General features: G+C 39.9%; 2 protein-coding genes across 2 annotated transcripts in view; one reads left to right on the top strand and one right to left on the bottom strand.

Moving 5' to 3' along the window:
- Positions 1 to 22,597, bottom strand: part of LOC138972810 (multiple epidermal growth factor-like domains protein 6) — a gene marked incomplete at its 5' end in the record, with an annotated part of 348,682 nt that overhangs the window by 24,635 nt on the left and 301,450 nt on the right. The window contains 2 exon segments of the mRNA XM_070345474.1: positions 4,395 to 4,475; positions 21,490 to 21,567. Of these exon segments, the coding sequence (XP_070201575.1) occupies positions 4,395 to 4,475; positions 21,490 to 21,567 (159 nt within the window).
- Positions 1 to 22,597, top strand: part of LOC138972813 (uncharacterized) — a 178,857-nt gene that overhangs the window by 31,720 nt on the left and 124,540 nt on the right. The gene's annotated exons all lie outside the window — the stretch shown is intronic.

Raw genomic sequence — 22,597 nt, 5'->3', positions numbered from 1 at the left:
CAATTTCAGGTAAGTTACCATATAGACTGCAGTGTGTGTGTGTGTGTGTGTGTGTGTGTGTGTGTGTGTGTGTGTGTGTTTTGTGTGTATGTGTGTGCGCGTGCGCAGCTTGTGTGTGTACCTGTGTGTGTTTGTTGTGTGAGGGTTTCTGTATATGTGTGTGTGTGTGTGTGTGTGTGTGTGTGTGTACGTGTGCGTGTGTGTGTGTGTGCGTGTGTGAGAGAGAGAGAGAGAGAGAGAGAGAGAGAGAGAGAGAGAGAGAGAGAGAGAGAGAGAGAGAGATAGATGGGTAGATAGAAGAAGAGAGATGATAATGACGATGATGATTATGATGATGATTCTGATGATGATGATTCTGATGATGATGATTCTGATGGTGATGATGGTGATGATGATGATGATTATGATGATGGTGGTGGTGGTTGTATGTGTGTACGTGTAGTATGTTTTTAAACTCCTCTTTTTATATTTAATCAAGTTTTGACTAAATATTTTAACATCGAGGGGGGATCGAAACGAGGGTCGTGGTGTATGTGCGTGTGTCTGTGTGTGTCTGTGTGTGTGTAGAGCGATTCAGACTAAACTACTGGACCGATCTTTATGAAATTTGACATGAGAGTTCCTGGGTATGAAATTCCCGAATTTTTTTTCCATTTTTTTGATAAATGTCTTTGATGACGTCATATCCGGCTTTTCGTGAAAGTTGAAGCGGCACTGTCACGCTCTCATTTTTCAACCAAATTGGTTGAAATTTTGCTCAAGTAATCTTCGACAAAGCACGGACTTCGGTATTGCATTTCAGCTTGGTGGCTTAAAAATTAATTAATGACTTTGGTCATTAAAAATCTGAAAATTGTAAAAAAAAATAAAAATTTATAAAACGATCCAAATTTACGTTTATCTTATTTTCCATCATTTGCTGATTCCAAAAACATATAAATATGTTCTATTCGGATTAAAAACAAGCTCTGAAAATTAAATATATACAAATTATTATCAACATTAAATTGTCCAAATCAATTTAAAAACACTTTCATCTTATTCCTTGTCAGTTCCTGATTCCAAAAACATATAGATATGATATGTTTGGATTATAAACACGCTCAGAAAGTTAAAACAAAGAGAGGTACAGAAAAGCGTGCTATCCTTCTTAGCGCAACTACTACCCCGCTCTTCTTGTCAATTTCACTGCCTTTGCCATGAGCGGTGGCCTGACGATGCTACGAGTAAAATGGCATTGCGTTCATTTTCATTCTGTGAGTTCGACAGCTACTTGACTAAATATTGTATTTTCGCCTTACGCGACTTGTTATATTTAGTCAAGTTTTGAAGATTATAAAGTTTTGACTAAATATTTTAACATCGAGGGGGAATCGAAACGAGGGTCGTGGTGTATGTGCGTGTGTCTGTGTGTGTGTCTGTGTGTGTGTGTGTGTGTGTGTGTGTGTGTGTGTGTGTGTGTGTAGAGCGATTCAGACTAAACTACTGGACCGGTCTTTATGAAATTTGACATGACAGTTTCTGGGTACGATATCCCCGGACGTTTTATTCATTTTTCCGATAAATGTCTTTGATGATAATACACACAGTCGCATATTCGTGCGTACAGAAGTTATAGACACGTTCACGTAGTTCGCGGTTGGTTTCATAAACCAAATGTTACGTAGGCAACCGTTATTTTTAAACGATCCAAATGCACACTGTAAACATCCGTAAGGGCAAACAGCTAAGTGCATGTGTAACACTAGCACAAAACACAACGAAGATGTATGTTGGGGGTTTAATGGTCACATTTCATTGGCAGCCACACGGATACTTAAAAACCAAATGTAAGCAATGTCACAATAAAAACGCCATGTTGACGTCATTTTCTGTGTTTGCTTTCATACAAAACACTAACCAACCTAACGAGCTTTTTAATTTTATTATCGTTATCTCTTTGGTCAATTTGCAGTCTGTTGATATCCTTATATCATTCTAGAAGCAAGACAACCATTCCGAAATCTTACTCTAAAGTCATTACCCTCTTGTGGTACACAGCTTTGTGGAAGGACCCATATATACTCGGAGGCAAAAGAAACGCAAATACAGGATGCGTTAATTAAACCTTTATGGACTTAAACTGAAAAGAAAATAATGATACTAGCATGTTCTGCGCGTGTTGTTTTAGCGGTCTTATCTTGTCAGAACCGTGTTTGCCGTTATCTGGGTCACACGTGAGATCTTGTTGACGGGGATCCCAAACCGTCATGGGGACTACTTTCAGCGCATGCATAATGTGGAAAAGCAGCTTTTCGTGTTCAGAGTGTTCAGGCAAGTTGTACTGTACTCACAAAACTGTGGTAGTTTAGTCTGAATCGCTCTACACACACACACACACACGCACACACGCACATACACCACGACCCTCGTTTCGATTCCCCCTCGATGTTAAAATATTTAGTCAAAACTTGACTAAATATAACAAGTCGCGTAAAGCGAAAATACAATATTTAGTCAAGTAGCTGTCGAACTCACAGAATGAAACTGAACGCAACGCCATTTTTCAGCAAGACCGTATACTCGTAGCGGGGTAGTAGTTGCGCTAAGAAGGATAGCACGCTTTTCTGTACCTCTCTTTGTTTTAACTTTCTGAGCGTGTTTTTAATCGAAACATATCATATCTATATGTTTTTGGAATCAGGAACCGACAAGGAATAAGATGAAAGTGTTTTTAAATTCATTTGGACAATTTAATTTTGATAATAATTTTTATATATTTAATTTTCAGAGCTTGTTTTTAATCCGAATATAACATATTTATATGTTTTTGGAATCAGCAAATGATGGAAAATAAGATAAACGTAAATTTGGATCGTTTTATAAATTTTTATTTTTTTTTACAATTTTCAGATTTTTAATGACCAAAGTCATTAATTAATTTTTAAGCCACCAAGCTGAAATGCAATACCGAACCCCGGGCTTCGTCGAAGATTACTTGACCAAAATTTCAACCAATTTGGTTGAAAAATGAGGGCGTGACAGTGCCGCCTCAACTTTCACGAAAAGCCGGATATGACGTCATCAAAGACATTTATCAAAAAAATGAAAAAAACGTTCGGGGATTTCATACCCAGGAACTCTCATGTCAAATTTCATAAAGATCGGTCCAGTAGTTTAGTCTGAATCGCTCTACACACACACACAGACACACAGACACACGCACATACACCACGACCCTCGTTTCGATTCCCCCTCGATGTTAAAATATTTAGTCAAAACTTGACTAAATATAAAAAGAAGGGATTTGTTTTACAAGAACCCTAATTTTTGTGACAACATTGCATTGGCTGGCCAGGACAAAGCGTAATGTACTCAGACACTTGCATGACCTCATAACTGATACATTGACATCATAACAGAAACTAAGCTGTGACCAAATCAAACAATGACGTCATAGTTTGAGGAGGTCAAGACTTATAACCTTGATAAATCAGTGAATGTTTTCAGTGGTGAACATGTTTTCCAACAAATATTTTCATGCTGTGACAATGACATTTGACGAACGTTTTGGTGATGTCTGCCGACTACCAACACCTACAATTGTGTGAAATGTCGAGACTTATGCTTCCAAATTAACCGATACAACCTCAACGCAAAGTTTGTACAAACATGACCCAGCTCTGATCCCCAAATCTGACGGGGGTTTACCAAACAAGGGTCATGTCGGCAGATTATCAAACTTTTAAAGTGTTCAAAGTTTCATAACTCTAGCTTCAAAGAGGCTAGAGATAACGTCAATGGTATGTTATTGTCAATCGAACATGACCCCCTGAGATCCCAAATTTAACGATGGACAAACAAAAAGGAGTCACTTTGTGAGATTCTCAAAACCTAAAAGTTGTAAAGGTCCAGCTTGAAAAAAGTATTTTTGTCCACGGTCGGATGAGTCTTAGTATCCACCCGTGTTCCTTCTGTATGGACGGCCGGCCAGCCGACCTGTCCATCTATACAGACGGACACGGATGCATAAATACTAAAGTAATACTCACCCATTGCTCAGATTATTCAAAAATGAGTAAAAATTGTTTCTGACCCTAGTCTTTTGAAGCTTCACGGAAGTTTGACTCAGAATGTCCACAGCAAAATTGGATTTCGAATTGTAGGGACCGTCATCGTAGAAAGAACAACAGAGCTCACCGGACACTACCAGTAGCGACACTCCTTTGACGCTACGGTAAAACAATGAACTGAGATCTGCATAATTTTAAAGAAGAAATGCCGTGTGTACAACGTCCGCCCAGTGATTTGTCTTGGAGAAGAACATGGGTCGGAAGGGCTTGTTAACTGTAGCGTCAAGAGCGTGTGTCCACTGGTTATTTCCCCCGAGCAGTCTGACAAGGACGATAACTCACTGCACTTATTGAGCGTGTCACAGAAAGTGCCGCTCGCACAGTCGCTACCGCTCGTACTGCACTTCCCGTTGAAAGCGATTTCTGAAACATACACAAAGCTACAAGTCACTGGCCCAAGAAAACAATTCAAAACAAAGTTAAGGACCACTTTTGTAAACGCTTGCCACATATAAATGACAAGGTTAAATTATATTTTTTTTTCTGTATTGTTTTATTGAAGAACTGAGGACAGTCTCCAGAAATTGTCACGTCAATCATGCCAGCGAGAACAACGCTAGAGCTTGTTACTCGAGACAACCCTCTGATTTCAAATTCACAACAGTAGTATTTCTTACAACGAAACATTGCAAAATCTTGTCCCGGCAGCGATCATTAGTTAATCTCCCACTAATCGGTAGTGAGATGTCATACGACGCAAGGTGATCTCTCCCAGGACCATCACAGAGCCCCCATCGAACGATATCGTTCTAGAACCGCGCCATCTGCAAAGCGCTCTCTACGACGCCTCCAGACTCTGATGCGCCCATCAGCAGGATCCAAGACGAGGCAGGGCCCATTTGTAACCACCTCACATGTTGCGTGGACAAGGCTCGTTGGGCAGCTTGGATGGTTGGCAGTCAATTTTGTTTTGCGGACTGGGCGTCTTTCACTGAAGTTGACAGCGTGTAAGCAGTTTGTAACACTTTGATCACTGACAACAGTGTGTGGTGGCAGCTCATGGTCGATGCCTGCTGCCTTATCAGTAACCTTTTTTTGCTGCATGACCTTCATTTGGATGAGGCGATCCTTCATTGTTATGCATGGTGACTGTAGGCCGACCATAAAATTATCGTAACTGTACTCTGCCAATGGCTTGAAGCCATTTCTTCAGTTGAAGTGAGACACTGAACCACTTGCCTGGCAGACACAACATCTTGCCTTATCCAAGTCGCTCCGTTTGTGTGATAGGGGCATGTTGTTTCATTGCCTTATTTGTGCCAGTGTGTCATTTTACAAACACACATTTGTGAGCACAGTCCGTGGCTGGAACCATGTTGTAGCACGTGCATTTCTGGTTTTTGTCTTGGCATGTCTTGCACTGATTTCCTAAGAGTTTGAAAACTGCCCCCTTTTTACAGAAAACCTCCCTTTTTCCGCCTGTTTAGCATGACACAGTAACACTGCCTGCCAAAAATGTTCCTACAACAACCCTGCAAAAAGGATTAGAAGCGTGAACACTGGTACAAGTGTACATTATGTCATGCAGATTCCAGAAATCGAGGGAAGGTTCTGTGATTTCAACCGGAAGTGACTAATAAAGCAATAAATAGGTCACCATGACCTATTTCCACAAATATCCTGCAAAGACAAGTACAACTTCAAGTATTAGTACCACCTTAGTTTATGTAATGCAGATTGAAAGAACTGATAGCGAAATACGTACATCTCAACCGGAAATAACCGATTATGCAATAAATAGGTCAACATGACCCATTTTTACTAATGTCCTGCATAGAGAAGTAGAACTTCAGTTACTGGTACCTGCTGATTGCATGTATCGCAGATTACTAGAACTAGAAGTGAAATGCATAAACCTCGACCGGAAAAGACCGATTATGCAATAATCAATCAATCAATCAATCAATCAATCAATCAATCAATGAGGCTTATATCGCTCATATTCCGTGGGTACAGTTCTAGGCGCTCTGCAGTGATGCCGTGTGAGATGAAATTTTATACGGCCAGTAGATCGCAGCCATTTCGGCGCATATTTACCTTTCGCGGCCTATTATTCCAAGTCACACGGGTATAGGTAGACAATTATTAACTGTGCCTAAGCAATTTTGCCAGGAAAGACCCTTTTGTCAATCGTGGGATCTTTAACGTGCACACCCAATGTAGTGTACACGGGGGGAGGGTTCGGACACCGAAGAGAGTCTGCACACAAAGTTGACTCTGAAATAAATTTCCGCCGAACCTGGGATCGAACTCACGCTGACAGCGGCCAACTGAATACGAATCCAGCGCGCTACCAAATGAGCTATATAAGTAGGTCACCTTGACATAGTAATACCCAAAAACTGCAGAAAGAAGAAAAAATGCATTATTTTACAGCGGCTTACCTCCAGTCATACAGATTCAGGAAATGGAAGGTAAAATATTGATATCAACTAGAAGTTATTATTACCAAGAAATAGATTATTCAATTTGACCCAGTTTCAGTGAATTTCTCCTTATTTCCCAAACGTTTGGTTTCTGATCACGAAACATCTCAAATTACAGCATATCTGCTAACAATGATGAAGAACGATTTTGGGGGGAAATTGACTTGTACGGCTCATATTATGCTTGTCTTGTAAAAGATCAACTACAAAAGTCATGAGTCACTCTCCATGCTAAAATGTCGCTGCTAGAGAAAACCAGGAAGTGAATGATGCGTCGTATTTGTCTTGATCAACAGTGAGAACGTTTTGTACGGTTTCAACCACAGACGGAGGCAATGCGTTCCGAGTGTCCAAGACCATGAACAAGCCGCTGTCTTCCTAAAATAGGTTACCTATGCCCTCGAAGCTTGACAACAATGACTTTACTTCCTCTCTGAACTTCAGTTTGACACTTGAGATCTGATCGTGATGGTCAAACTGAGGAGTCTGCAAAACGAGAGGACCAATTCAAGGACGCACAGATCCAGTTGAAGAACAAGGAACCAGTAGGCAAACTGAGGTTGGTCTTGCTTCGTTTTGTTGCATCACTCCTCGAAACTGATGGGATAATCACATGATTGAGCGTACTTGGAGAAGGCCTTGTGCTGCAGGATGTGCAGGGGGACAGCTGTTACCTGGTGGTCAAGTCTGGTTCTTGTCACGTGACTGACTTTGATAAAAAAAAATCTGATGTATGGGAGGATGGAATTCTTTAAGCTGAGGTGACGTTGGTCCTCCCACTACCGTTAAACCAGTCACCAACGGACATTAATGCCACCATTTCAATGTGAAACCCACCCATCATGACAAAGAAAACCTTTTTCTCCGTATGTGTCAGGACATTTCTACGGAATTTCTTTTGCCCATAGCAAAGAGTGATTGATCCATTGCTGCAGCAGGCGTCTTCCCAGGGTTTAGTTTCTTGACTGCCAAAGCGATGACATACGTTGCGTGTTTTATTAATGTCATTGTGTGAGCATTTGTGACCAAGAGCAGTGGCAGAGCAATGGTTGCAGCAGACTGAGCTGGTTCTTCCTGATGCGCAGCGTGAAAAGCTAACCATGATACAGGTTGGTCAGCATAACAGTACTCCCCAATTGTTTGCTGCGATGTTCCAGCCACGTGCATTCTGTTGTATGACTGATACGGTAGTTTCAGGACGAATGGTTACCTGTAGGTTTGTGCTACAAGGCGGTGGGAATTGATCATCCCTAACGACGGCAAGAGGGACGATGTGTGTGTACCAAACAGGACACTGGGCAACATGTATCCTTCCTTTGACTGACCGGTTAAATATTGAAATGAAACTTTGCCGACGATCAGAGTCGTTCACACCATTTTGTATTAAGAAAATACTTGTCCCGTGGAAAGATTCAGTTGACGTTGTAGAACTGGGGTTGATGTCGATATTGTCAACAACTCCTGCTGTGAACATGCCGTCAGTCATTTGAGGAGGAACCACAACGCCATTCACTTCAAACTTCTTGCAGACAGTGTTTGCTATGTCTGTAAATGTTGCAAGCACACGAGTGTAGGAGATTTCCATTCCCAGAGTGTGCATAGTGTCGACAAGGTCTTTCTTTCTGGTCAGCGAGTGCACCTTTAGGCCAAGGTACACTGGTAGTGGTGGCTCTTGTCCCTGGCTGTGCCTTGGGTGTGCAGTCGTATGTGTTGGTGCTTTTTTCTTGGCGTTGAAAGCTAGTAGTTGAGCGACCGATAGGACAGTTTGGTTTTGGAAGGGTTGTTTGCTAGTACCATCCCTTCGATGGGTTAAAACCAGAACCATCTAACTGGATTTCCACCATTTTGAGAAATGGCCACTTGAAGATTTCAACCCTTTATAAAACATAGTAAACACAGGATTGTAGCCCTCATATTTTACACACTTGACTTTGAGGATACACTGGTCATGCACACTAGTAATCAATTTAATTGAACAGCTTTTTCATATGCAAAAGAGGTATAATTTGTTCTGCTTCCAGAATACACTCCTGCTTTTTTCTCAGTTCTGGAGCTAGAAAAGCCCAGCGCGCCATAGCTGCTTCTGACTTCCACACAGACCCCACTGTGGCCTGTGCTACAGCAGTCAGAAGCAGCCTCCTCACACAAAGAATGTTCTGCTTCCAAGCAAAGCTTATACTGTACATTAGTTCAAATCGTTTTTCAAAGTTTATTACCGTCATACACAAACAAATGTCAAGTCACTCGCAAAAATATCATCAAGGACTCATGTATTCATTCATTGTGTGGCCTAATGAACGCAACACGTATAGATAAAAATTAAATTGCCGGTACTTTTCATAGCAAAACAAGAAGGGCAAAGCCCATACGACTCACATGCTTGACCTTTACATGACCTTGACCTTCAGGGTGAAGGTCAAGTAACTAAACCTAGCAATGACATCATACACTAAGAACTGCTTTACACACTTTTCCTACCAAAATACATGTGACCTTGACCCCAAGGTCAAGGTCATCCAAGGTCATGCAACACAAAGCTGTTAATTCAAGACATAGGAAGTACAATGGTGCTTATTGGCTCTTTCTACCATGAGATATGGTCACTTTTAGTGGTTCACTACCTTATTTTGGTCACATTTCATAAGGGTCAAAGTGACCTTGACCTTGATCATATGTGACCAAATGTGTCTCATGATGAAAGCATAACATGTGCCCCACATAATTTTTAAGTTTGAAACAGTTATCTTCCATAGTTCAGGGTCAAGGTCACTTCAAAATATGTATACAATCCAACTTTGAAGAGCTCCTGTGACCTTGACCTTGAAGCAAGGTAAACCAAACTGGTATCAAAAGATGGGGCTTACTTTTCACTATATATCATATATAGGTGAGGTATTGAATCTCAAAAACTTCAGAGAAAATGTGAAAAAATGTGAAAAATAGCTGTTTTATAGACAACATGTATGGCCCCTGCGACCTTGACCTTGAAGCAAGGTCAAGATGCTATGTATGATTTTTGGGGCCTTGTCATCATACACCATCTTGCCAAATTTGGTACTGATAGACTGAATAGTGTCCAAGAAATATCCAACGTTAAAGTTTTCCGGACGGACGGGGGGGGGACGGACGGACGGACGACTCGGGTGAGTACATAGACTCACTTTTGCTTCGCATGTGAGTAAAAAAAACCCACCTAACTAAAACAACACATACACACAAAACTCTCTCTGAAATCATTACACGTTTTTATTATTGTGTTTTTCAAGAAAGCCCAACGGTAATCTTATGTTGTATCAGCTCATATCGTTTTGCGTTACGCACAAAACTACAAACCCAATCAGTAACACTAACAACAAACCAAACGAACAAAGCAGCAAACAAGCAAGCAAACACACAAATAAACACAAGGCTGAAGGCGCATTTTAACCACACAATCACGAGGTTTAGATCCTGACTGCATGCTACTCTGTTCATTATCAAGAAAACAAATTGGCATTCTTACCTTTTGTTGTACTTTCCTCTTCACAAAAATGTTGTGCACAAAGGTCGAAATAAATAATACACATTTTGCACTTTTAACAGTCGACCTCCTGTACTGCTTTTGTCTTGGCCGTTTGACCAGTTATTCCTGTGTAACATTCATCTCTGAGTGTCTTCGCTTTTCGAACATAACTTTTCCCGTAGTCCCGGGTTGCAGAGTCTGTTTCGGCTGAACTTTTTCTCATGAGGCGTCACCTATGATGCTTCCTTCATCGATGACAGAATTTTCTTTGTTGGGGTTCCATAAACAGATGGAAGAGATGCTGTGGTAGTTTCACCTAAAGGAGCAGTGTCTGACATATATATTACAAGCTGATGTGAATACACCTACAGGGTAACAGAAACTGTTGAAGCACACACATGAGAAAGATGTACATGAGTTGGGTAGCTTGATTCATTTTTGAGGGGTGGAATCACAATCAGCAAGTATTGGAGTTGATGCATGACTCGAACAGGAGGATAAACCTCATTCACTATGTTCTCAAAAGGATCTTCGATTGAAGAAACAGCACCATCGTCATATTTTGGGGTAGATTTTGCCAATGGAGACGCAGCAAAGTCATCAGGTTTCAGTTTTAGCATTGGCAGAAAGGAGATTATGCAACCGTAATCCGTGAATCTAAAGGACAGTCTCCTGAAATGCATGATGCTTCTTACTTGTCTGGACGGCCTGATTTATCTCCTTTCAAACAGCGTCTGCAAAAGACATGGATACTATGAATGTTATCTCCTTTGAACAGGCAATTACTACATGTACTTCTATTTTAAAATTATTAACCGATAATCAAAAAAAAAGTAATTGCCTCCGTATTATCGCTTCTGCGTTAAAACTTTGGATAGTTTTCGTGTTTCTAATCAAACAAACAAATACAACATTAGTACTTGATTACACTGAATATCCTGAAAGTAACCAACAGCTTCTGTACAGTCAGTAAGAAGTAAGTAAGTACTGAAGTAAGTAAGTAAGTAAGTGTGTGTGTGTGTGTGTGTGTGTGTGTGTGTGTGTGTGTGTGTGTGTGTGTGTGTGTGAGTGTGTGTGTGTGTTGGTCAGTTTCTTGGGTTTCGAGAATTATTTGCTGAAGCAACTCCTCATCTGACACCTTATGCTCATCAGTTTGACATTGTGATAACATCTGAATAACAAAATATATTAGAGTCAATTAAACTGACAAAATCCATCAACCAAATCATTCATCTATCCATCTTTACAAGCATACACAAATAATGTAAACACTCACTAACATTTTTTAAATGTTTTAACAAACACTAAAGAGCTGCATGGATACACAACAACATTAAGGCATGAGCACATGCACACACCGTCACACACAAACACGCACACACTGACACAAACAAACACACACGCGCGCAAGAACATTCACGATGAAACAAACACATTCCTGCCTGTGTTTTACAATTAGGAAAACAAAACACAAAAAGATAGGAATCAGTTTACAGATACAGGATTTAGACTAAAATAATCAGAAGGTTAATCCCCTATATTTAAAAAAGGAATCCGAATCTCAGCTTTTATGGTCTGTTCAAATGGGGAAAAAAACATAATACATGAAGATACTCACTTGAATCTGTGTCCTGACTCGAGCAACAGCTAAATTGACTGTGCAGCAGAATGTAAAAATGGTAGAGAGCAGTTCTCATCCTTTTGTCAGTTTTAGGACACCCCCCCCCCCCCCTGCACCCACTTTACCACCAACCCCGGCCCCAACCCCCTTATTACCACCCTCCTCCCTCAAGGGACTGCATCTTCCCCAATTCATTCTTCATTCACATCTCTGTTCACTCTTTATCGCACAGGACAGTTAATTGTGTTAAACCCTGCTTGGAGACTGCAGCTGTTAAGGTACATCCGGAGTCAGGAATTCGGATACTGACACTTGACAGGTGTCACTGACCTGTTTTAGTTCCCACAGTCTATCAAATTCCTTTTTCTGTCGACAGCAGACTCTACTACTGCTAGTTACACTATTCTGTATGCTGGGGAAAATCCCGCACCACACAAAAAGGGTCATGACAAGATACCACTACCGCTATTGTGCCCTTATCTGGCTGCGCTATACCCCCCGCGGGTTAGGGGGAGTCCCATATTGGTTGGGACGAGAAAGAATATACCCGATGCTGTCCAGCATGTCGTAAGAGGCGACTAACGGATTATGTTTCTCCTTTTACCCTTGTTAAGTGTTTCTTGTATAGAATATAGTCAATGTTTGTAAAGATTTTAGTCGAGCAGTATGTAAGAAATGTTAAGTCCTTTGTACTGGTAACTTGCATTCTCCCAGTAAGGTCATATATTGTACTACGTTGCAAGCCCCTGGAGCAATTTTTTGATTAGTGCTTTTGTGAACAAGAAACAATTAACAAGTGGCTCTATCCCATCTCCCCCCTTTCCCCTATCCCATCTCCCCCCTTTTCCCGTCGCGATATAACCTTGAATGGTTGAAAACGACGTTAAACACCAAATAAGGAGTAAAGAATGGCTGCGCTATGAACAGGAAAAGTGACTGTGACACAGCAAGCAGAAGAGGTCAGGTTACGATGGCTGCATCTGGCTCGCAGTGAAACACTCCCCTTTCCCCACAGGCCTCAGTAGCAGAACAGACTAAACTGAACTTAGCACGTTCTGCTTCCAACCTGGATGGAGTTAGAGGGTTCTGCTTCCAAGATGAGCAGGAAAAATGCTTGGAGCCAGAACAAATTATGACTTATAAATACGCAATTATGCAAGATTTTCAAGAATCCTGCACAGAAAGTGAGAATCATGTTACCATAAGTCAAATAACGATAAAGTTGCAAAACATGTCATTTGGAGGTAATTGGTTCTGGTTTTAGCCCATCGCCTTGTTTCAGGGCCGTGTAGGATCATGCTAACTAAAGCTTTCAGCAAAAAAGGTACAGCAGTATCTTGGCATCCGCGCTCGAAGGTTCCATTGAATGTATTTGAGAGTTTGAATATTTCTCTGCGTATGAGTTGTGCAGCCTTTGCAAAATACAGCACTTCCGAATCTTGCGAACAGGCTTTCTTGATTGCATCTCCAATGTCTTTGTCAAACATCAGGACATATTCCCGACCTTGATATGTTGCAACAAGATCTGGAATAGCAGCTTGCAGTCTTTCTCTCAGTCGGGTAGAATGAATCTCTGAGTCTTGCAGCCCTTATTCTGCCAGTCGATTTGTGTACAACTTACAATACTCTGGCATGCAGAAAACTGGTGCTGTTTCTCTGTGGTCCCGAAAGGTTTCCACGTATGACACTAGTTCTACAAAAGCTAAAGCATGAAAACTGTTGTCATCATTCTCAGTTTTTTCTGTCGTTCGATGTCTGTCAACACGCTTATAAAGCTGAGGGAGGCACATGTTATGATAGTGATACACTGCGTCAATGGCAACCATGTCACCAGCTGACAGTTTAACGAGCAGATGTCGATCTTCCAGGGTGCACACTTTATAGTCAATTTGCAGTGTTGACGCCTTGCCCCTAAATTAAATTTGGAAACTCCCCCTTAAAAATGATGTGATCCGCCTCTGCACACACACAAACACACACAAAGAGAGACATAAAAAAATGGATACAGTTTTTCTTTATTTAAAATGCAATCAGATGTGGTCGTAGAACAGGCACTGTAAACAAAACCTAGCATGATATGCCACTTGTGTGATGTTTCGGTCAATATCCTTATTTTCCTTTCAGAAATACATTGGCGTTTTGAATGTCAAGGGAAGTGATACAATGCTGTAACAGGCTATCAAGAAAGCGAACGCGAAGGCAAACAAGGTAAGTACCTACTTCTGACATTAGTTTACTTATTAAACAGGTACCTAGGTTTATGTGAAGCACTACACATGTTCTAACAAGTTTGCTTTATTTTAAATCAAACGATTAGGATAGATGACAGACACAACAACAAACACATTCAATTCTATGTAAAACATACGCAAGGCGCACGTTAACAAGCTGGCCATCACAATGTGCCCATCGTGCATGAAGTGTGGCTTTGGTCGGATCAGTAGTCATACTTTATCTGCGATGCTAAACATGACATTTTGTTAGAGCGACGATTTAGCAATGTTGTTGTTGCTGTTGCTGCTGTCTGTTCTTGTCACAACTTCTCGCAATATAACAGTGGTTTTTTTTCTCTCCTGATTCTGAAAAGAAGCTGTTTAACTGTGATATCAGGCCTAGGAACCCCTGGTTTTTACTTGGAGCATTCTCAAAGAAACTTATCGTATGTTTAGAAAAATGAGTGTACTCCATACATCATTCAAATTTTGTTGATCGTATTTATTTTCCACCGACCGTATTGATGGTACTTTAGACAATCAAGCGTACACAGTACGCCGAAATTATATGGGTTCCCAGGTCCACAAAAGGTCTTTTGCCAGAAAAATCGTACCCTGCAAGTTATCACACATTTACATTATTGAAATAAAAAGAAAACACACCAGTAACCAGGTCAGATACGTTAATATCTAGAGTCAATATTTCGGCACGTGACTGCCTTCTTCGGGATGGTAAGCTAAACATTGTTGAACAAAATAATCGGTTTAGATTGTATACTTTGACTCCTGATCGAAGAAGCAGAGGTACTGCATACACCTAGGACTGTAATATCAGCTTTTGCCTGAAACACACACACATACACAAAACAACAGGATTTTAACACACTTTTAAAATTAATGCAATGTCATTGTAAGAAGCCAGAACAATCACCAACTTACATAGTTGATCACACGATTACCCATCACTGAACAATAAATCGAAGTCGGGTGCATTCAATGACTAAAGTAGTAAAGGCTTGGAAAAAACCCTCATCACAAAACATCCCCCCCCCAAAAAAAAAAAAAAAAAAAAAAATTAATAACATGAAATAAAACAAGTTGTGTATATAGCGCAGTAAACACCATGCAGGTACAAGCAAAGATTTGACAGTGATAATCCTTGTTACCAAGCATTAATATTACAGCTTTTTTTATAGGACACATTTTCTAGTTTTAATATCTCTCTCTCTCTCTCTCTCTCTCTCTCTCTTTACCACTCTCTCTCTTTCTGTCTCTCTATCTCTCTCTCTCTCTTTTTTTCTCTCTCTCTTTCTGTCTCTCTATCTCTCTCTATCTCTCTTTCTCTCTCTCTCTTTCTCTCTCTCTCTCTCTCTCTCTCTCTCTCTCTCTCTCTCTCTCTGGAAAGTAATGTATTGACCTGTGGGTTATTTGCGTGTGTATGCACATTGGTGATTCGTAAACTATGTTGAAAGAGATTGTCAAACAATATGTGACCCTCCACCACGAAATGAGTCGCATGTCACCTTTGCATGATTTTTCAAATTTTACATTTTCCTAAAGAGTGTTTTATTCTCTATCCAGTGGTGAAAACCGTTTTAGAAAAGAGCGAACACTGTTTGAGTTATAAGCCTGTGACTAAGCATCACACTGTTACCAGACACTCCCCGGACTTATATTAAGCCTAGCGCAGAACCGCCCGAGGTGACATGCGACTCATTTCGTGGTGGAGGGTCACATATTTTTTATATGGGGTGTCTTAAAAAAATGTATGTGAACAAAATATGTCATTATTATAATAATAATAATAAAGATAGCTTGTATAGCGCCGCTTCACAAATTTAACTATGCTCTTAGCGCTGTACATCGAAATATAACAATTTCAATAATATAAATACAAAGATGATATTATCATAATACACATTTACAAATACCACTCACGTACATACATCCTCGTGCACACCACGCGCATACACACTCCCACTCATTAACAAGTGCTTCCATCCCCCTGTCACTGAGATGTTCATATACCCCCTTATCAGGCACTAACAAAGCTATGTCACGGAATGCATCATAAATGGCTTAAAAAGTCGTGTTGTGTGCGCAGGATATTCGCTAGGACAGGACCTCAAGCTGAACCAGCACAACAGCGATGTATTCTTCCATGGCTCCCACGAAAGTCTTCCACCTATAGCGGGCATTGCATACAGATGGTCCAAAAAGGTTACCCTAACCCTCCTTTTTACATTTAGTCAAGTTTTGACTAAATGTTTTAACATCGAGGGGGAATCGAAACGAGGGTCGTCGTGTATGTGTGTGTGTGTGCGTGTGTGCGTGCGTGTGTGCGTGCGTGTAGAGCGATTCAGACCAAACTACTGGACCGATCTTTATGAAATTTTACATGAGAGTTCCTGGGTATGGTATCCCTGAACGTTTTTTTCCTTTTTTTGATAAATGTCTTTGATGACGTCATATCCGGCTTTTCGTGAAAGTTGAGGCGGCACTGTCACGCTCTCATTTTTCAACCAAATTGGTTGACATTTTGGTCAAGTAGTCTTCGACAAAGCCCGGACTTCGGTATTGCATTTCAGCTTGGTAGCTTAAAAATTAATCAATGACTTTTGTCATTAAAAATCTGAAAATTGTAAAAAAAAAAAAAAATTTCTAAAACGATCCAAATGTACGTTCATCTTATTCTCCATCATTTGCTGATTCCAAAAACATATAAATATGTTATATTCGGATTAAAAAAAAGCTCTGAAAATTAAATGTATAAAAATTATTATCAAAATTAAAATTTTGAAATCAATTTAAAAACACTTTCATCTTATTCCTTGTCGGTTCCTGATTCCAAAAACATATAGATATGATATGTTTGGATTAAAAACACGCTCAGAAAGTTAAAACAAAGAGAGGTACAGAAAAGCGTGCTATCCTTCTCAGCGCAAGTACTACCCCGCTCTTCCTGTCAATTTCACTGCCTTTGCCGTGCGCGGTGGACTGATACGGTCTTGCTGCGTTGCATTGCGTTCAGTTTTATTCTGTGAGTTCGACAGCTACTTGACTAAATGTTGTATTTTCGCCTTACGCGACTTGTTAACAACTGTTTTGACCAATTATCCCTCAGTTCCCAAGTGAAACATGGAACCATTCTGGACAAATGGAAGGACGTTAGCTTGGGTTATTTTTTTATCAGTTTACTTATCATTAAATTTGTTACCATTATGCAGACCAAATGTAGAATAAAACCAGGAGAGCTTTCGGTAGAAGATATTTCCTGTGTCAAAAGTTAATGCTTATTCTCATTGATGGGTGCTCCAAACTAAGTTATTTTGACTGCCTTATTCGAATTCATTTCCAAGACAGCGCTGAGAAGTCGAGAAGCTTAGGAGAGTATCGTCACAAATCGTCTGGGTGTTTAAGCAAAACTTTCGAATATGTCAGATTTTACGTTAGAGATTTTAAATACTGTTAACTGACAGAAATGCTAATAACTTCTACATCAATTGACTGGATAACTTCATATTCAGCATACATAAACTTGATTTTATGCATGAGCAGTTCACAAAGTGGCAAATTTGTAGGTGATATGATCCAACTTTTGCGTCACCAATGACACCAACGCTTTCGTATTTGATTACATAAGCAGCGTATACGTAATGATTATTATCGTTTGTCTCGTATTTTATATGTTAACGAAATACTGCCTTCCACACACAAAAAATGGTTACATTTACTTGAATGTACATGTTGCATGTCTTAGACGTGATGCTCTCTTCCTATGCGCTTTCGTCCCAGTCTCTCCTTGTGGTTGTTAGTACTTTCTTCCCCCTCTCCCTCCCTTTTCTTTTTTATCTTCTGTAGATTCTTTTGTTCCTATTTAGCTCCCCATCCCCATAATTTCAATTTGTTCTTCTGGTTTATTGTTGTTATGTCCACCATTACGAAAATGTGTGTAATTTAGTATTGTTCTGGTCACGTGATATAAGCATTTGCTTGAGTGCGTGTCCTAGCTGTGTGTTTCGAACTGTTCATGCGAAGACATTCTGAATAAAATGTTGTTTAAACCAATGCTTTCGTGTCTGAGAATTGCCCTGAACCTAGCTGTATGCTTTCTTCAGGTCATCGATAGCCTGGGGGTTGAAGGGGATGTTTTTACATACTCAGACATTCAAAATAATCAAAAAGGTAAAAGCCTGAAGGGTTTTGAATTAGGGAAAAATGGCTACTGCTCAATGTCAAAACTCGTTCTGTTTAGTCGACCCCCGAATTTGGAATGGTTTTTTTGAAATTGCACAACAGTCATGTCATTTATTATACAAAATTGCCACTTATTGGAAAGGCAGAACATAAACTGAAGTTAATGTATACCATATATATACAATAATTTGTTCAACAGATGCAGAAGTTATTTGCATTGTTGTAGGTGTCATTTTTAGGGGGTCACCCTGTAGAAGAGACGATTTTCTTTAACTATCAACCCGTAAAATATAATATTATTGGTTATGCATACAAGATCAACATTGACAAATACTTCAAATCTCCTCATTGGAATGTTTTTGTGTGTGTTGCTAATTGATTTACGTTCTATTCACTTTACTCTACATAAGTCACGACAAGAAAAGGTGACAAGGGAGGTAATTTCTTCGGAAGGGGAGGTAATTCGCTCCCCTCAGAACGATTGTCGTAGTTTGTTTGATTTTTTGTCTTCCAATAAGTATTATTTAAAATATATTTCTTTACATCTTGATGTAAAAGGCGCAGTACCCCCCCCCCCCCCCCCCCCCCCCAGTCAAGATCCGAGTCGGTGAACCAACCTTTTTTGATGCGACTGTGCCTCTTTATGCCACTCAATTTGACATACTGTGCAATCCATAATTGAACGAAATTAAGTACAGGAAATACGTTGTTGTCGTGTTTTTAATATTACATAATAAAATAAAAATGCTTACAACTGGTTTCGTGTTGGTCTTTCTCTCTCTGTCTAAATCTAATCATTACTTCCTTCTGAGGCCTGAAATGTGTTACAGGCATTGTTCAGCTTACATTTATTGTTACAATTTGTGTGGATATGTTATTAAGTGTGTCTGTGTTTCTATCATTGGTTGTCAGTGTGGTAAAAAAAAATTAAAAAAAGAAAAAAGTACACGTCAAAGTAATTTACCCTTCATCATTATTATCAAAACATGCAGCTACAGGTAATAAATATTTGTGATACTTTAAACAAATATGATGTTTGTTTTTTGCGTCTTCTTTTTTTCAGAGCAAACACACATCGTATTTGTTCAAACGTGTATATTCTGCACTTTATAATACCCTGCATGGATCTCCAAATCAAGAATAATGAAAAGTCGTCTAATAGCCCTGCAGCACTCACACGAGCATGATAGAAGCTTGCCCGCACCCAGGCTCACTGTCTTCGGCTAAAAGAGCTTACGGTTGGATCTTCGCTCAGACAAGTGTAGCTGTCTTGTCCACTTGCTCCTGTCCCATTGATCTGTAATGTGCAACATCATCTTTGATTAATAAGTCTGAGGCACAGACACACACACGCGCGCGCATATTTGCGAGAGGATGCACGTAAGTCTATTCAATCAAACAGTATAAAAACATACCACAGACGTGGACATTCGCCGTATAACAAACTCAAGAGATTCAGTTGTGTGTGTATGTTCCATCCAGAGTTAGTTAGTTAGTTGTTGTTTCTTTTTGGGTCCAGCGGACCATATAGGCCAAATCAGGACCAAAAGTTCATCTTAGGCACATTCAGTCTGTACGTAACAGGACCCATCCCGTAAAAACTTCGAACAGATCTAGTAAATTCTGAAATTCTTGACAGTTTTTTCCAATCACCTGTATCTGACCGAAGTAAAACAATCAGCCAGTACAAACATCTACCCCCTCACACGACAATACATATGTGGCGAAAAAAGGAATCGAGAGGGGGGGTGGGGGGGGGGACAAAGCATAAATTAGACCCAGAAATGATTCCACTTCATCATTTCAAACTTCAAGTGTGAAGTGATCGGATGACCCTTACTGTGAGAAAGATACATGCTTATTATCACAACTGAAAATACAAGCCCGAGGGTTTTAAATTAAGGAAACAATTAAAGTTAAGGAGAGATCAATAGAAATATCAAGAACATGTAAAATATTGTACTTACAATCCGTTTCAGCATGCTCTTCGAATAAAAATCTCCCAGTCAGCCTCGTGCTTACGATTTCGACAGGATGTTTCCTCTCACGCTGAGCTATAACACGCATTTGTGACCCTCCACTACCAAATGAGTCGCATGTCACCTCGCGCGGTTCTGCGCTGGGCTTAATATAAGTCCGGGGAGTGTCTGGTAACAGTGTGAGGGTCACCTTAGTCACAGGCTTATAACTCAAACAGTGTTTGCTCTTTTCTAAAACGGTTTTCAACACTGGATAGAGCATAACAAACTCTTTAGGAAAATGTAATAATATGAAAATCATGCAAAGGTGACATGCGACTCACACCGTCGTGGAAGGTCACATTTGGAGTGAATTCAAAGGCCAGAGATGCAGTACACGCACATTAGTTAGATCAAATTCATTTGCATTGCTACCTTGCCCAATTTCTGGCTATTTCTGTTGGTAACATCACACATGTGGCAAGCAGTGCTTGTTGCCGACTCTGCTTGGACAAGCAGCAGACGATTTTATTTAGAAACCAAATTCTGATTGGTTAAAACATAAAACCGGAACTCAAAGAACCTCTTGTTTTTTGGAAGTACCAAATCAAGAAAGATAATCAGGTAAACCTGAAATGGGTTCAAAAAAAAATAAAAATCGTAGTAAATCAGAAAACACAGTAAACGTTGGAAAAATCATCCAGTGTCGCTTCTAGAGGTCTATACCTGGACACAACATAAAGCCAGTCAGTAAAGCTGACACTTCAAAATGTCTGTTTAGTTACACTTTAAGTTCACACTCGCTTATTTTAAGACGGCAGCGCTTGTGCCACAAAGCAGAATGAAAACGAAATGTTTCCTCTAAGCCATCCCCTCCATTCAGCTTGTATCATAGTATCATAGTATCAAAGCTCTAGTTTAAAAAAAACATTCGAGATAACCTCAATATTAACGAGCATGACCCCGCTGTGTCCCCACAATTAGACGAGGGTCAACAAAACTGGGATCACTTCATGAGATCATAACACCCTAAAAGTGTGCAAAGGTATAGCTTTAAAAACTTACGGTTTGTGACTGCATGGATTTAAACGATGAATTTGCTTTTGTACTCCTGTTCTTTTTGTGTCTTAATGCTGTATTTTGGTTTTGTACATATGTATAGCAATGTCATTGTAAAGCGCTTAGAGCTTCTAGGTAAGCGCTCTATAAGTTTCCATTATTATTATTATTATTATTATGAACGGCTGGCCGGACACATTTGAATCCTGGACCTCACCAATTACTCAGGTTAGTAACAGAAACATAGATGTTCACACAATCGTGTAGGCAGGCAGAATGTGTGTGGGTGTGTGTGTGGGGGGGGTGTGCTAGTGTGTACACGTGCGTGCGTGCGTGAGTGCGAGTCACACAAATATATATTTGGAGTAAGGTGGATGGGTGTGGGGATTCCAGGCGCTCACTGCATGTGGCATCAGTGTCGCAGACAGTACCGGTCACACAATCCATGTCCTTGTCACAGATCTGGCCCAGCTCCAGCCCTGCCACACACCAAATCCTTTACTTTACTTCATAATCCCGTTGTTGGAAAAGTCGAGCTACTTCCTCCCAGCGGAAAGCTAGCAGAGAGTTGCACTACTTAGGTGTGTTTATGTGTTTAGGTGTAATCAGCCGTCCTGAATTTATTGCAGAATTACCAATCTCATTAACTGCCACTGGGACATTAATACTGTCTTTGAACATACACATAAAGTTGACTCGTGTCATTCTAGGCCCGGCTTCGAACCTGCGATCGTAGGATCACATGTCCTGTGCTCGAGCAACTGAGCGACCTGTATGTGTTCGACAAGCTCGAGTTGAATATATTTATAACTAAAGTGTCATTTGAAGCATTTCTAAATGCTTGCTAATTTTCACATATTATGTATGTGTTCCGTCCGACTATGGCAATCCGTTTGTAAAGAAATTACGTTTTTTCCTGTTGATCTAAATAATAAATTATTTAACTAAATAATTCATTATATAGCTAAATAATTCATTATTTAACTAAATAATTTATTATTTACACAAAACTAAAAAGTGTGATTGTTGTAATTAAAGAAATCTTTTATTTACTAAACAATTCATTATTTAATAAAAAAAATCCATTATTTACTATATAATGCATTATATACTATAGAATGCATTGTATACTATAGAATGCATTGTATACTATAGAATGCATTCTATAATATAGAATGCATTCTATAATATAGAATGCATTCTATAATATAGAATGCATTCTATAATATAGAATGCATTCTATAATATAGAATGAATATAGAATGCATTCTATATTATAGAATGCATTCTATAACGTTACGAAACTACTCTCTGTGTCTCTGTCTCTCTATGTTTCTCTTTCTCTCTCTCTCTCTCTCTCTTTCTCTCTATTCAATTAAACTGTGTCAGTGTCTCTGTCTCTCTCTGTCTCTGTCTGTCTGTCTCTCTCCCTCTCTCTCTCTCCGTTTCTCTCTCTCTCTGTTTCTGTCTCTCTCTGTCTCTCTGTGTGTCTCTCTCTCTGTCTCTCTG

The sequence above is a fragment of the Littorina saxatilis genome, linkage group LG8 (assembly GCF_037325665.1).
Source record: "Littorina saxatilis isolate snail1 linkage group LG8, US_GU_Lsax_2.0, whole genome shotgun sequence".
NCBI lineage: Eukaryota > Metazoa > Mollusca > Gastropoda > Littorinimorpha > Littorinidae > Littorina > Littorina saxatilis.
This window is presented reverse-complemented; position numbering and strand designations above follow the sequence as displayed.